The following is a 16,959-nucleotide window of genomic DNA, read 5'->3' on the forward strand; positions in this document are numbered from 1 at the left end:
TCTTAAGCAGCTGGTAGGTGCTGCAAATTTTCTGGAAAACCTAAACTTGCCTTAGAACAAGTTGTAGGCTGTTGTAGGCCACACTTAAGCCTTTATTGTAGTTAAAAAACTGACGTCCATAGGAATGTTTGGTCTTATTTTGAACCAGAGCATCTGCAGAGTCATTTTATATCTGATATGTTACGATCCACTAAAGTTAGGCAGGATACCATATGAATAAGTCTGTTTTTTTGTCATTTTTGACACCATCTTGATGGTAAGTGAACAGGGTGGGGCCAATTTCACTGAGCGCTACTGCACTGTGTTCTGGCCACCATGGCTGCAACCCAGTTTTGTTAGATCCACCACATGGTGCTTCGACCCAAAGTAAGTGAATAGGCTATGGAAAATGAAAATTCAGCCATTATCTACTCACCCATATGCCGATGGAGGCCCTGGTGAAGTTTTAGAGTCCTCACATCCCTTGCAGAGATCGGTGGGGGCAGCGGCTAGCACACCTAATGGCTGACGGTGCCCCAGACTAACATCCAAGAGCACAAAATTGAATCCACAAAGTATCTCCAACATGCTCATCTGTAGTGATCCAAGTGTCCTGAAGCCCCGACATAAAAAGTTGTTTCGAAAAACGTCATTTGAACTCTGTTTTTAGCCTCATTCTAGCCTGTAGCTCTGACTGCTTCCCTGTGCTCCGCGCTCACGTGTGCGTGCTCAGGGTGATCGGTGATGCACAGTCTCTGAAGAGCAGCAGTCTCGTCAGTACCTATGTCCAGATTCTCAAGTGCAGGCATCGCTAATTCCCAGTCTGAGCAGCAAAGACCATTGGCATTGTTTTGCATTTGAAACAACTACACCACCAGGTTTCCAGTGCTCGACTCTGGTATTCTGCGGCTGACTGAGGGTTAGGCTCATGAGCTGCGGCGGCTGCTTCGTCCAGTAGCCTGAGTTCCGTGTCCGTATACTCAGGCTCAAACAAATACGGCTCAACAAAGAAATGCTGTTCCTCCTCAATTTCAAAGTCTTCAGACATGTTGGGCTGTCCTTTGCTAAAAGACCATAGTGCAAATTATCTTTTAGCTGCTGTGGTTACTGTTGTCTCTCCCTGCGGTGCACGTGTCACGTGATGTAAACATGGGTAAGTAAAGCTCATGCTTTCGCTGGTCTCGCGCAAGCGCGCACACGTGAGCGCGGAGCACAGAGAAGCAGTCAGAGCTAAAGGCTACAGTGAGGCTAAAAACAGAGTTCATATGACCTTTTTCAGCACACTTGGATCACTACGGATGAGCAGTATGGACATACTTTGTGGATTCAATTTTGTGTTCTTGGACGTTAGTCTGGGGCGCCGTCAGCCATTAGGTGTGCTAGCTGCTCCCCCCGCCGATCTCCACAAGGGATGTGAGGACTCTAAAACTTCATCAGAGCGTTCCTCAGCATGAGGGTGAGTAGATAATGGCTGAATTTTCATTTTTGGGTGCACTATCCCTTTAAAAGGCGCTGTAGTCAGCTAGGTAGGGGGTTTCTTCGCTGTTCCTGATCTTGTTATGGCTGTGTGCACATCAGACTAAGGTACGCTGTTTCCCCGTCTTGTGTTCTGTGTAGAATTACTAATGCATGTTGAGTAAACAGAATTTCACTCACCCCTCATGCAGGTGCTGTTTACAAGCATATCCAAGTTGCCGGGTGGTAGCTTTAGCCCTCTCCAATACAGTAGCACACTCGCAAGCTGGCGTGTGTGGCAGGCTTATATGCCCAGATGAGCACTCTTAACTTGCAGCTTAAAGGTATGCCTTTTATAACATGACAGTGATTCACATGTATCTGATAAATACTGATGTGCGCTTCTCAAAATAGGAGCGAAACAGCATGATGATGCCGTCCGGGTGGTTTAGCTTTGCTGTATTTGTTTGAGGTAAAGCGATATGACTATCGATACAAAGATTTCAAGTTAATATCATGTTTTTGCTTTTACTAGGAGGAGCTCTGTTGCCACTGCTGTTTTTGTCCCGTAGTTATTATTTTTTTTCTTCTTGTTGTATTATTTGTTTATGATTGCCAGTGGTTATTTTCTGCTATTTATTATCATGTGATTTTGTTTATTGTTTGGATTAAGAAACTTCCTTTAGTTTTATGTAGTTTATGTATGGGTTGTGATTGTAAGTAGTGACCTCTCTGTTTGCTAAACCAATGGCCGTGGGCGAAAGTTTATGTTGTTGGCGTTCATGCTGGTAGCAGGCTGGTTGGGTTGCTGGCTCCTACGGGTGGTGGATTGCTGGGTGGGGATTTCACCTTTTCCTCCAGGTTCACCTTGCATGTAATCTAATGTGTGTCTAACCTGTGTGTCAAATTTACTAATCCTGAGTGTGAGTTTCCGTGTGTTTACTGCATGCTGTTTTGCTGTGCACTGCTAACCCCGTGTGCCTTTCTCTTGTAGTGTGAGCAGTCGCATGACACGCTGATGGTGGTGGTGGGCATCTCTGCTCCTCTTTGTTCACCTCGGAACTTGTGTGCATATACTGAGTATATATTCTCTGGGTGAAATACCCAGAGTGGCATTGTCAGGTTCATGTAGGCTGGGTCTAGTCAGAGGCCCTGGTCACATTAATTTTGTTCATTGTAGTTATTTCCTACTTTGATGTACTGTAGCCTACAGACAGAGCTAATGCTGTTAAAAGTTCAGTCATGAATGATATGGATTTAAGATTTGTGGCTGTGTTTTAAAAATGCATTCATCCATATCTTATCTTATGCATAAGATCTTATCTTATCCTCATAATTACATTGTATCTATATTTTACAAACAGTGAACTCAGTCTGCTCTGTGCAAAACACCACAGCTTGGTCACAAATAAACTAATTACATATTTTTCTTAGCTTGTCAGACTCTTCTGAAACATGCTACACCGCATCTGCTGGAATCATTAATTGTCTAGAGTGCCAGTGATCAGCCTTGATCTAATCAGGGGGGTTCTGTGGGACTACGGGGTAGTCCCACAGTACCATAGACAGGATCTCAAGGTGCAGCTGGGGGGAGGAAGGGGTTCAGTTTGGGGACCTCAGAATTGTAACTCTGCTTTTTGCAGATGATGTGGTTCCATTGGCTTCATCACTCCATGACCTCCAGCATGCACTGGGGCAGTTTGCAGCTGAGTGTGAAGTGGTCGGCAGTTTGGTAGGGCTTCTGCAGTAATGTGGGCGCTGTGCTAGATTGCAGATACAAGCGGCGGAAATACGTTTTCTCCATGGGGTGGCTTGGCTCAGCCTTAGAGATGGGGTAAGGTGCTCGCACATCCAGAGGGAACTCAAATTAGAGCTGCTGCTCCGTCGCATAGAAAGGGGTCAGTTGAGGTGGTTCAGGCATCTGATCAGGATGTCTCCTGGGCATCTCCTGTTGGAGGTGTTCCAGGCAAGTCCCACTGGTAGGGAGCCCCGGGGCAGACCCAGGACACGCTGGAGGGATTTCATATCTCATCTGGCCTGGGAATGCCTTGGGGTCCTCCAGGAGGTGCTGGAAAATGTTGCTGAGGAGAGGGACATCTGGGGTGCTCTGCTTGGACTGCTGCCTCCATGACCCGGCCCCAGATAAGTGGATGACAATGGATGGATGAATGGATGGATGGGAGCAGGGAAACAAGCATTACATAGAACATTATCACCTTATAAAGTTGATAGGGCTATTGTACCTGATCAATGTAAGTCCGACATTGATTCTCCTTGTAGTTCTGTTTTGGTGCTTGGGCAGGTGAAGGAGGTTGTCAAGTGGAAAACCACAAAACCACAGTTCGGGGAGGCTAGAGAGAAGGGCTTTCGGTCAGCCTCAGGAAAGTTCTGGCAAACCGTTAAAGAACTCAGGAAGGGAAAACCGGGCTTTTCACATTGCTGTTGTTGGCATGAGAAGTGTGGATCTAAACTGAAGAGATTGTCAAATGGTGGAGAGAGCACTTTAAATAACTCCTGAACCCAACCAACATGTCCTCTGTGGAGAAGGCACACTTTGAAGATTAGGGGAACACTTCACACATATCCCTGGTAGAAATCAGATAATCAAGAAGCTCCTCAGTGGCAAGGGGCCAGGTTTGGTTGACATTAGCCTGAGATGCTGAAGGATCTGGACTGATATTGGCTCACACACCTCTGTAGTATTGCATGGAGATCGGAACAGTGCAGACCAGGAAGGTTGTTCCCAATTTTATAGAAAGAGACCAGTAATTGTGCTCCAATTATCAGGTTTAATCACACTACTCAGCATTCATGACAAACATTATTGCAGGGTGCTGGAAACAAGGCTCTGACTGACTGATATCCATGGGGAGCAATGTGCATTCTGGTTTGGCCATGTAACATGTGTTTTATGGACTTGGAAAAGGCTTAGGACTGTGTCCCCAGGGTAGTCCTGTGGGGGTACTGCAGGGGTATAGGGTACTAGGATCCTTGCTACAAGCCATTAGGGTTTTTTATATATCCAAAGTACTCTACAAATCAAACACTTTTTTGTGGGGTTGTTGGTGGTTTGTTTCCTCTAATCAGCTGTGTTTGTGATATTAATGGACAGGATTTAAGGACACAGCTGAGGACAAGGGAGTGTCCCAGGACCTCCTGAATGCGAATCTCCTCTCTTCAGGCTGTGACCTCCAGCACTCACTGGGGTGAGTTGCGGCCAAGTGTGAGGCGATTGAATATATATGTATATATATATCAAACTGAAATCATATCATGGCAGACTTTGTAATATTAGCAAATAGCGTATTGCTGTACAAGAAACTGATGTAATGTCATCATGTGATGACAGTGATGCACACCCCTCGCTGTAACATTTACGTATTTCTGCTGTAAAGTTGTACATTTTAACATGGATGTCTTTGGGGGCTGACTTGCTTGTGGAGCCAGCCTTGAGTGGCCATTCAAGGAAATGTATTACATCACCGATTGGTGCTGAAGAGGGGAGTGTTGTGTTAGAGCATGCACAAAGAAGCTTGATCAGTGGGTACAGCTCAAGGGAAAGCAGGTCTCTTTTGCTGTGTGAGAATGATGTTTGGTTTAAATTGTGTAATTTAGTGAGACATTTTTGGGCTTGACTGCATCATTGATGCTAGAATGAAAGGCCATCAGTCTGAGACTGACTGAGTGCTGTCACTTCCTGGATCAAGTTAAAATTCCTCATTTCAAAGTAAAAGCCCTGACTTGTTTCATACACAGTCCAGTAATATACTAGGTTTTGACCTGAGCCCTGTTGTTCGAAACCTAGATGAGGGATTAAGCCGGGATATGTTGGTTATCCTGGCTTAATTTAGCGTTGATTCGGTTGTTCGAAAACAGAGGCACATATGTTGCCATGGAGATTTATTCTGTGCACTTAGCCTGGTCCCGACCAGGCTAACAACCAGGCTTAGTTTAGCCTGGTCCCTTATCTGTCCAGTCAGTTGTCAATGCAATCGGAAATCAATGTGTTTTACGTCATTTCATGTTCTTATGTACATATTTGCCTCATTTTTGAACAAAATACATTAAGCCTATAATAATAATAAAAAAAACATTTAACATTTAAAACATTCTTTTTGTCATAGCCTAATTATCCATGTGATAATGTGTTTGTCTGAATATCTATGTTTTATGTTCAGTGTCCTTTATGTTGGAACCTGTATCAATGAGCTGTACTGGAAACAAATTCCACCAGCCTGGCTGTGTGGTCATTAAAAGAATCAATCAATCAATCAATAAGCATCGTCAGTTGCATACAGGGTGCATATAATATTGGGAGCAATCTGGGGTTCAGCATCTTGCCCAAGCATACTTTGACATGCACATATTCTTACCAGTAAAAAAGGATTAATTGTTGGAATAAACATACAAGTAGGTGTATTTGGCATTAACACAATTAGTGGTTATTAGGTGTCATAACTGTATGACCTTCCCAAATTATATTCCCAGTTAACTGGACCAATAACTCCAGTGTACTTTACATCAATGAATGAAAACATGAAGATGAAACCACAATATTCTTTGACCTCATTTTATTTAAATGAAAAATACTAAAATCAGTCACTGTCTGATTTGAGCTGTGGAGAGAAAGAGAGAAATAATATTGATTAATACATTGCATCACAGTCATGCTTACAATGTGCATTAAAATCACTTACTTCTTTCTGTAGTTTTTCTTAATTTCTAAGTCCAGTTTCCTTAAGGTCTTTCTTTTAATTTGTCTGTCAAGCTCCATGTCCTGAAGCTTTCTCTTTTCACACTGGAGCTTGACATCTGCCAGGGCTATTTGCTTCCTCAGATGAGTAGCATATAGCTATCTGACAGTTTGTGAATTCTGTAAAACACATATCTATTAGCACAGCAATTGTGGACACCGTGGATGTCCTTCAGGCAATACTCACTACATATCCAGGCAGGCTGTCAGGCTGTTCATCTGTGTCCTGTTACAAATATATTTTCTATGAGCACCACATCACTGACTTCTTATACATTAAGGACTAAATTATCTCCACAAGACTGGCAGGTTACCTCAAACCTTCTGGAGTCCAGATAAAGTGTCTCCTCCTCATCTGCTGCATCCACTGCTGCAGATGTGCCTTCACCCTGCCACATTAAATAGAATTTGTATTGACCTAATGTAAACTTGCAAGACATGTCAAGCAAATGGCTCTAATGAATAACACTCACCGGATCATCTTCCGGTGGCTCCAGAAGGGTCAGTGTGTCACCTGACACTGCAAGACAATCCAAAGTCAGACAGTCCACATAACACCAATGGTTGATTAATGAATGAATAAAATGATTGATTCCATGTACAGTATACTGGAATAATGTACCTTGTATGAAGAGTTTCTGTGGGTGGGACAGAGTCTGAAGCTGTCCCCCCCTGTATCCCCTCCACCATCGGCCTGCCTCAGTTCTGATCCAGGGCGAGCTCTTCCGCTGGTGTGAAATCAGCAGTTGGTGCCCCCTCATGGTACATTTCCTGAGTAATATTAACTTCCACTGCTCACCTTTAAGGTGAAGTGTACAACTGTAAATTTGTGGAAGGAACTGTAATTGTAATTATGACAGATTCATTTGCGCAGCAAGTGTATATTTTTAGATTGCTTACGCATTCAGTCGGTCCGCAGTTGTTTGCCACGCACTCTCTCTCTGCTTTATTATTGCTGCAGTGTTTCCTTTCTTCGTGATTATATGTTTTACCTCTTGTCCATGATGAGACGCTGCTCACTGGGTGAGAAGTTTGTGGCACGCGTCCTCTCCATTGCTGCATCGGTGAACCTGTGATCGATCTTGGGGTCTATTTAAGAAAGCCAAGGAAGCGCACTTATCCGAATGAGTTACACCTGGCTTGACAAAGCCGCGCCTCCTCAGCCTGGCTTGGCGTTCAAACAACCAATTAAGCCAGGATGGACTTTGGGGAATTTGTCCAGCCTTGCTTTTCCACTTATCCTGGATTGGTTAATTCTACTTTCGAACAACAGGCCCCTGGTCTTGTTATCATTATTATTATTATTATTATTATTATTATTATTATTATTTTGTATTATGAATTATTGAGAAAAACTACAAAATACGAAATTCACATTTTAAATACAAGTAACAGAAATGCCACCCACCTCTTATTTTTATTTTGCTTGGAGGCTCTATACACAAAGTTAAGGTGATGACATTGTGTACCTGAAAATCTCAAAGGAAAAATACTAGCAACAAATCATTCCTACCTACATTTTTTTATGATTTTAGGTTCAGTTCCAGATTTACATATTTAGTTAAGAAATTACTTTGTAATTTCCGTCATAATTAAAGTGGCTCTATGCAACGTCAAAACGTATATTTTTCACACTGGGGCTTTAACCTGAGCTAAGTGCTAAGTGTTTGGAATTAGTCAGCACCTCTATGTCTGAGGCCATGGTGAATTTTTTTCCCCTGTGTTAGAATGTGTGGCCCCAAATGAAAGAGTACTTGGGGACTTGTTCACGAGTGAGGGTAAAATGGAGCGTGGGATAGAAAGGTGGATTGGTGCAGCATGATGGGGGCATTGCAATATTGTTGTCAAAAGGGAGCTGAGCTGTAAGACAAAGCTTTGGACTTAGAAAGCAGTCTACATTTCAACCCTTACCGATGGTCATGAACTTTGGGTAGTGAATGAAAGAATGAGATTGTGAATACAAGTGGCTGAAATGAGTTTCCCCTATAGGATGGCCGGGCTCACTCTTCTCGACTGGGTGAAGAACTCACACATTTAGAGGGAGCTAAAAGTCAAGCCAATGCTTTCTTTGTGTAGGGGAAATACCTTTTTGAGAATATTTGCACTCGTAATAAAATTCTGGGGCACCACCCTCCTAATGAGGCAAGCGACTAATCAAATTAATAACTCCTTAAACCAATTATTAATTAGTCAGCACGCTTTTCAATAATGAATCAATCTCAGTATCTGGGTTATGAATCCTCTATACAGGGATCTCAGCTCATGTCCAAAAGATATACACAGACAACGACTTGGCGATAAATGAAGATTTATTTAAGCTAAATATGTAATAACTGAATAAATGAATAGCAAATGATAATTATATGACACAACACAGAGTCAACAGTATATAAATGGAATGAAATGAGAGGCAACACTCGTGTGAGTTATTTAGTTTGGCAATAGTGGGACAGAGTATGTAGATAAATTGGGAACGCAGGGATGTGCAAAACCATTCACCTAATGAAACCTAAATTAAAATCAGGATAATTAACTAAGCCTCCTGCTTGACCTCACTCTTCATCGCACAGCTTCTTACTCAAGTTATGGAAGTTCTTTGCCTACTTTTTTAGCAGCAGGGATCAAAGGTGAAGCTCCTCTTGGGGCCCCAGACTGTCGCTTCGCAGCTCCCGGACTTTCCAGCAGAATGAAGCCGGCTGTCCCACAGCAGTGTGGGAACGGTTGAGTCTGTGATGTCCTGCAGGTGGCCCCAAACGTTGTTTCCCTTGCGTTGCAGAGTCTTTGGGTTTGGCGCAAGAACCACGGTGATGAGTGGCTGGCAGCTGCTGGTTCTGATGAATCTGGGGCAAAGAGGTCAGTCAGCATTTGCTGGTTTACTTCATTATGATTACTCGCTTATAATAATCGTGAAAACACTATTGTTGGCCGTTCGATATTGTTGTCAAAATTATTATTGATGCGAAAAAATGGTGAAAACACTGGAGATAAAAGAAAACTGGATAAGCAAAATTTAAAAGTTTAAAAAATTGAGTTTAAAATTGATCATGAGCACAAAAGAGTTACGTAGAAACCAAACATAACTGGTTAAAAAAATAAGATACGCAAAAGCAAATAGATAATGCAAAAACAAAAGAGTGTAAGCAAAACATAAAAGCAAGAGGCTAAAATGAAGAAGAGCACAACAAGAGAGTAACAGAAAACTAGATAGCAAGAGAATACAAGAAGCGGAAATTACAAGGACAGAAAATACAAGAGGCCACAGCGCACCAGAGCGCACGTTTTTAATCGGCCAAAGTGGACAGGACTGAAAAGGTGGCCCCTTAGTGAAAAAAAACAAAGTATAAGCCTGTTATTTTATTTTGGAGGAAACTTAATGCTTTTCTTATACAAGATCATATACTTTGATACGTTACGCACGATGGACACATACTCTTCCCATTATGGTCAACATTGATTCTTAACATCCAATTAAAAATACAAATTAACATTAAATCCAAATACAATTATTATGCGTATATATATATATATGTAAGTGGAGTACCATATAAACTAGGTTACTTCAAATACACACACTCTAGACTAACCTATAGTTGGAATATATAATAATAATAACTTAAAAAGCATTTGAAGCACCTCAAATTAAATCTTTACACCCCCTTTGGGAACCCGGATGTCTGGAGGATGCATCCCTCCTGACCGGAGTAAGCTCGGGGGCAGGGTAATAAACATTTGACCCTCGCTTGTGGCCTTCCCATTGTCTATTTACTTGTAGTCCAGAATCTGGAGAGTTTAGGTCACCTGTATGCTCTTACATTTGTATGTTTTCCAGGCATGTCCAACTGGTAGGAGACCCTGAGGAAGACCCGGAACATGCTGGAGTGAGTACACATCTCATCTCACCGGGGAACACTAGAAAAGGTTGCCTAAAAAGGGACGCATGGACAGCCTTCCTTCGCCTGCTGCCACCATGATGTGGCACACAGTTTAAAAAAAAAGGGATATAAAAAGGTGATGGTGAAAGTGAAGTACAGCGAAGTTGCAGTTTGCCCGTAGCCAGAGGGATGCAACATTTTTTGTCCCCATGAATGTTTCAAACAAGGCAGTACTGCTTGGAAAATAATGACAATAATAACTAGAACTGCAAGCAGTTATGAACGGGGGCCAAGCCCCCCTGTGCGACTCGGTCCCCGCGTCCCGCGGAGCCCATGAAAGTTCTCCCCGAAGGACGACGGGCTCCGGGTGAGCGCATGTTTATGAATGTGGAATGTTAAAATGTGGAAGTTACAGGCAAAACTGCCTTTGCATCCGTTATAGCGCCACCTATAGACCGATTTGCGACGAATTTGGCACAAAGCCTCTGGATGACCTCGGGAAAGAGTGACTTAAGTTTGATGTTGAAAGCATCTACTTTGAGCGAAATATGAAACAATGTGTGTTTTTTAGCTAGCAAAAAAGATTGTTTGGTTGGAACAAGCGCATTTTTTGGAGTGCCAAAATTCTTTTGATAACTTTTCATCAGACACATCTGGAGATTCTATGTGCAAAGTTTCAGGCAGGTGGCACTTAAAATGTAGGAGGAGTTTGAAAAAGTAGGTTTTGGACATGTGGCGAATTAGCAAAGAGAATGTGCAGCAGAAGTGGGCGGGGCCTGTGTCAGAAAACCCAGCTCTATCCAGGGAACACATGGATATAATGTTTGTGAAAGTGTCATTTAAAATGTGTAAGTTGCAGGCAAAAACGCGTTTGCATCCGTTATAGCGCCACCTAGTGGAGTACATGTGCAATTTTTGGTACGGAAGATCTGTGTCCTATTCTATATGTACCCTTAAAATTTCAAAGCCCTCAGCATAATAGTTTGGCTGAAATTAATGTTTGTTGTTTATCTTGTAATAAGCCACGCCCACATTGACCAGTCAACCAACCGAATTTCGTAGAAATCGGTGCAGCCGTTCAAGAGATATAAACTTACCATATTTGTAGCGACCCTAGTTGCCAAAATTCGCCAAATTTGGCTCATACCCTCACAGTCTCATGCCAACCAATGATCTCAAATTTGGTGTTAATAGCATTTAGTTTGACCGAGATATCCAACAGTTTGCATTTTTATAGCTAGTTGTAGAAGTTTGTTTGTTAATAATTTGCGCATTTTTTGACCGAATAAAATTCTTTTGATAATTTTAGATCAGGTCCAGTAGAAGAGTGTATATGTCAAGTTTCACGCAGATTGGACAAAATCCCAAGGAGAAGTTCAGAAAAGTAGGTTTTCCAGTTTTCGCGATTTTGCGAAAAAACTTCCTAGGCGCGAATGGGCGTGGCCTATGGCAAAGTGATTCAGCTCTATTCAGGGAAGCTGGGGATACAAGATTTTTGAATGTGCGACATACGGTGTGGGAGCTAGAGGTAAAAACGCAATGGCCTAGGTTATAGCGCCCCCTGCAGGCAGATATACATAGTTTTTTGCGTCTCAGGTACGTGCAGGGGTCTGGACCACCCCTCCAAATTGCACCGCCCTCCCTTGGACAGTTTAGCCTGCAGCACCACTTTTACCTACAGAAGAATAAAAATAAAAATCTTTACAAAAACAATAGGGTTCCTAGCACCGCTGGTCCTAGGAAACGCATCTGCTTGCATACGCGTTCCCTCTGCCCCTCGGGCTTGGCCCCCTAATAATGCCAGTGGAACACAGACAAATGGACTAAGATACATGTACAGCCAGACCAGCCACCATGACTGTGAACAAAGAAGCTTAGTTTACAGCACACACAGAGGGGGCGTAACTTAATCTCTGCTGGAGACGCTGTTATTCTACTGTATCTTTATAAAACGAATAGTTGTTTGCTGCTAGATCAATGCTCTGAATGTTGCCTACAACTTCTTTAAAGTGTAAATATAGTACAAAATACACACACACACACACACAAATTAAAATATATAGTTCAAACCATAACAGTTTATATAATTGTTGATCAAATTGTATTTAAAGTTGTTATCTCTAATTTCTATGTCACAATTTTAATGACATTGTCCATAATGATATTTTATTTTGGTGCCCCCTTCCCCATCATCTCCTTTTTTGTATTCTTCTCAGGTTTCAGTAAGATAATATAACATTTTGGAAAAAATATACAAATGAGCAGTCCAAAACTGGAGGCCAGAATAGCAAATATCTCCACAGCAACACTGAACTTCCCAGGAGAGCTGACATATGCTGGAATAAAGGTGATCCATACTGCACAGAATATCAGCATGCTAAAAGTGATAAATTTGGCTTCATTGAAATTATCAGGCAGTTTCCGAGCCAGAAAAGCAAGAATAAAACATAACATGGCCAGAAGTCCAATGTACCCAAGAACAGCCCAAAAGCCTACAGCTGAACCCAGAGTGCACTCTAAGATGATTCTGTCTTTAAATTGTTTAAAGTTCTTGAATGGAAAAGGAGGTGAAATTGTTAACCAGAGGATACATATGATAACTTGTACAAAACTGAATGCCAGAACAGTGAGCCTCTGCTGTGCAGGCCCAAACCATTTCATCACATCACTACCAGGAAGTGTTGCCCTGAAGGCCATTAACACCACTATAGTTTTCCCCAGAACACATGAGATACAGAGAACAAAGGTGATGCCAAATGCTGTGTGTCGCAGCATGCAGGACCACTCAGAGGGCCGGCCGATGAAGGTCAGAGAACACAGGAAACAAAGAATCAAGGAGAAGAGCAGCAGGAAGCTCAGCTCAGAGTTGTTGGCCCTAACAATAGGAGTTTTCCTATATGTGAAGAAAATGAATGCCACAACAGCAGTGATGCATGTTCCCAGCAAGGATGCTGCAGTGAGCAGTGCTCCCATTATCTCTTCATATGATAGAAACTCTTTCTCCTTCTTTACACAGGCATTTCTTCTCTCATTTGACCAGAACTCAGGGTGGCATCTCACACAGGTGATAGAATCTGAAAATTGATTTTAAAACAGGCGTTAGCCTTTTTCGGTACATTTGATGTTTTTCTCTCTATATTGTTTATTTTACGTGCATACAAGACGTACAGCACATAATTACTGAATAATAAATAGAAAGCTGTATGACAGTTTTATTTTGGTTGTCTTTGCTTTGTTTTATTTAATTTCTAAGCCTTGTAACTTTTTTAAATTGCAATTTTCAGTCCAATTGCAAACACAATTTCATCCACTCTAATTAATTCCAGTTTCAGAAAGAGAGATGTCAAAATCTCAGCACACACACACACACACACACACACATATATATATACATATATATATATATATGTGTGTGTATATATATATATATATATATATAGACACACTTTTTTTTCTTTTTCTAATGACAAAATAATGCTACACCTGTCATGTTGCTTATCTCTCCCTCTGCACATCTTAAACAGTCATAGCAGCAGACAGGCTTTCCTTTCTGGAGAACCTTGCGAGTTCCTGGAAGACACTTCACATTGCAAACTGACACAGGCACCTACATTAACAAAATGATTAAGAGAAAATATGCTGGCAGGTGCTGTCTTTTTTAGGTTCTGTTATGCAGTTTGATGTATCTTAAACAAGCATTATGATACAACATCTTGTAACATATCCAATTTTTAACTTTTAAAATAGACTTCAGTATATAAACATTACAATAGCTTACCTGTTGTGAGTTGTTTGCCCAAATTAAAGACTTATTTTGCAGATTCAGCTGTTTGTCTGCAGGTAAAGATGCATCATAAAAACCAACTGTGACAAAGTCCACAATGCCATTTTCTGTTGGCTGCCAGTTTATAATTTCATACTTTGCTGCTGGGTCTCCATTCTCATTAAAATAAACCTCCTCTCCTTCCTTTGTTTTGAAATGAATCCTTTTTATGTGTTGTAAAATCTAAAAAGATATGAATCAATGTAGATCATTACCTGACAAACATCTTGTAGGCCCAATGGCAATACAGTACAGAAGACTGATAAATTATTTATGAACTCACCGTATATGGATCAAGCGGCACCTCGCTGTAACATGTTTTATTACAGCTGAGTATACTATGTAGTGCGTGGGCCACAGCATACACTCCTTTATAGACATTGTTAAAGATAGGCATGAGCGACATATCAGTGAAGCTGTTCTGCACTCCAGTCAGATCTTCATGTCCAGTACATTCTCTCTGATTCTCTGCTGATGACTTTGACTGCTTGAACTTACAGCTGAATAATGTCTCCCAAAACTCTGTAAACACTTCATTACTGGATGAATTGAGTGGCTTTACATCCAACATGAACTCTCTCATGCCACTGACATGTGCTTTGGGGATGGACAGGCCTATGGCACCATCCAGAATGTGATGCTTATCTGTGGCTGCAGTCTGGGGATCAAAGATCCAGCCTTCACTACCAACCCACTGGTACCCAGTCAAGTTGTGGTGAGACAACGGATGTATAAGTATAGGGATATCAGCGGGGGAGAGAAAAGCGACAATCACCTTGGAAGTGGAAGCCTTGATAATGTCGATTATCTTTTGTATTTTGTCTGGTGGATCTGTTCTAAACAAAGACACAGAGTACTCCAGACAGATGCCCAGCTGCTGGGCTGTTTCTGTAAATGTGGCCATGCCATTGTTCCCATAATCATCATTTGTTCTAATAGCTCCAACCCAAGTCCAACCAAAGTGCTTGACCAACTGTGCCAGGGCTCTGCTCTGGTAGTCGTCGCTGGGTATTGTCCTGAGGAAGGATGGGTACTTGGTTTTATCACTGAGACAAGCACAGGTGGCAAAGTGGCTGATCTAGGAGAAAAAGAAAACAATATCCTGAGATAAATATTTGAAATATGAAAACATTTACACAGCACACTACAATGTGGAAACACTCAATATTACTCATCATTGATAAATGGTAAAGTTATTGTAAATAAACTTCAGTGAATAGTTTAATAATTTTACTGTTAACAAACAATGAAATATTAAATAATTACTACTTACAACTATTGGCAATACCATAAATATTTATTTGAACACTTTATCACTATATATACCTTCTTGCCTATCTGAAAATGATGATGAACTCATTTGTAAACCTTAAAGAAATTGTTCGTAAAAAATTATAACATCAGACCAGATATTTGTAAAACTTTGTTAATGGTTAATAATTGTTTTTAAACCATCTATAAACATTATATGGTTGTCCAGTATAATGCTGCACTTTTTGTAGATGCCCTACACAATATTTATTAACCAATTTACAAAGTATTAAAATTATCAGTTGCAACTGTATAATAAACATCCAAATGACAGGTTTAAAAAAAAAAGAAGTTTAAAAACCAATCAATAAGCATTAACAAAGTGTTACAAATATCTGGTTAAACAATATAATGTAGTTTTAAAACATTTTCTTCAATGTTAAATAATTAAAATCTGAAGAAATACTAAATATGTGCAACAATAAACATATTGCAATGTTAATAGTTAGCAAACAGTATTCAATTATCAGTTACTATTGTTAACATTAAAATGACTTAATGTCATTATTTCTTTCTGACCAATCTTACCCACCACTGGGATATGAAAGCTTCCGATTACAGTAGCTATGGCCATGGAAGGAGAGGAAGAGGTCTCTCCAATAATGGCCTGCACTTGGGCTGGTCTGGCACAAGGTGCTTTCGAGGGTGCAGATAACACCTCATTACCATTAGTCAAAGCCAGTGTAATCTTCACAGCTCTGGCCATGGAGCGACAGGAATCATATATCTTATAGCCCAGAGAGATGCCAGGCAGCAGGTCTGTTCTGTTATTAATCTCCACTATGGCAAAGCGCATAGCCTGGACAAACTGGAAAGCTCTAAAATTCAAACTATATGTTGAGAGATACAAATATTGGAATTGCAAACAATTTATTCTTGGAATACAACAGTAGCACAGGAAATCAAAGCTTCTAATGGTATAAATACATACAAGAGGCAATATTTCTTATTTTAATACTCAATTTGAAAACCTTTTATATGTTATTATATTATTAGTAGTAGTATTTGTACCTGTTTCGTATCTTTACGAACTTCCACATATATATTAAAATCGAAGTAGATTTCTTCAGTATAACTTACCTGGTGCATTGCAGTGGCAGTGGCTTGTGCATGTAGTTGTCCTGTTTGGTTTTCCAGCTTCTGTGGAAAGAGAAGATTCCCCCTAAGAAAATGTCTCCATCATTAGATAGCTGGGGGTTCTCAGGATCCCCTCTACGTCTACACACCAGATCCTCAGTCTGAGTGACAGACGCCACCAGCAACAGCTGTAAGAGTGCCCAACACTTCTCTGGCCACCTCTGCATGGACACCATATTGTCTAAGAGAGTTAAACCACAGGGTGGCTCAATATATACCTTAATGTGAATTAAAAGTTTGCACTGGTATTTATACATTTTGGAGCAGCATTTATAAGAAAAAATAAATAAAATACAAGAGTAGTGATGATTTATCTCTGGGGACCTACAAGGTGGGCCAAGAAGAAGGTACCCAAACAACGAAGAGTTTTCGGCCATAGCCTATTCTAATGAACTTAACTGTATATCTTAATGGATAGGAATATTCAATTGTGCTCTCAATAATGTGTGCCCTTTTTTATTATAACAATCCTTTAACATTACGGAGGTGCATTTATACTTGAATTGATAATTGTCATTCAAAAAATTGAAAAATAATGCAGGATGAAGGTGATGAAAAATTGAGAAAATAAGAGTCATTAGGCGTGTGTATGTGTGTGTGTGTATAAGTGTGTGTGTGTGTGTGGGTGT

The 16,959-nt window shown here is 40.9% G+C and overlaps 1 protein-coding gene across 1 annotated transcript; it reads right to left on the reverse strand.

The window, feature by feature from the left end:
• Positions 1-12,225: 12,225 nt before the first annotated feature.
• Positions 12,226-16,464, reverse strand: LOC144462738 (extracellular calcium-sensing receptor-like). Its single transcript, XM_078167050.1, has 6 exons — positions 16,274-16,464; positions 15,726-16,023; positions 14,166-14,960; positions 13,838-14,065; positions 13,543-13,666; positions 12,226-13,133 (listed from the first exon to the last, which is right to left on the reverse strand). Exons 1-6 carry the CDS (start codon positions 16,303-16,305, stop codon positions 12,226-12,228), a joined length of 2,385 nt encoding a protein of 794 aa, XP_078023176.1. The 5' UTR covers positions 16,306-16,464.
• Between the last annotated feature and the right edge of the window lie 495 nt (positions 16,465-16,959).

Source organism: Epinephelus lanceolatus, chromosome 4 (genome assembly GCF_041903045.1).
Source record: "Epinephelus lanceolatus isolate andai-2023 chromosome 4, ASM4190304v1, whole genome shotgun sequence".
In the NCBI taxonomy this organism is placed as follows: Eukaryota; Metazoa; Chordata; class Actinopteri; order Perciformes; family Serranidae; genus Epinephelus; species Epinephelus lanceolatus.

Bases quoted from the DNA above. Each gene is read 5' to 3' on its own strand.
- LOC144462738 (XM_078167050.1), bottom strand. From the start codon at position 16,305: ATGCACAAGCCACTGCCACTGCAATGCACCAG. The intron at 16,024-16,273 runs GTAAGTTATACT...CTCAACATATAG, and splicing joins CTGCCACTGCAATGCACCAG to TTTGAATTTTAGAGCTTTCC. The intron at 14,961-15,725 runs GTGGGTAAGATT...TTTTTCTCCTAG, and splicing joins GAAGCTTTCATATCCCAGTG to ATCAGCCACTTTGCCACCTG.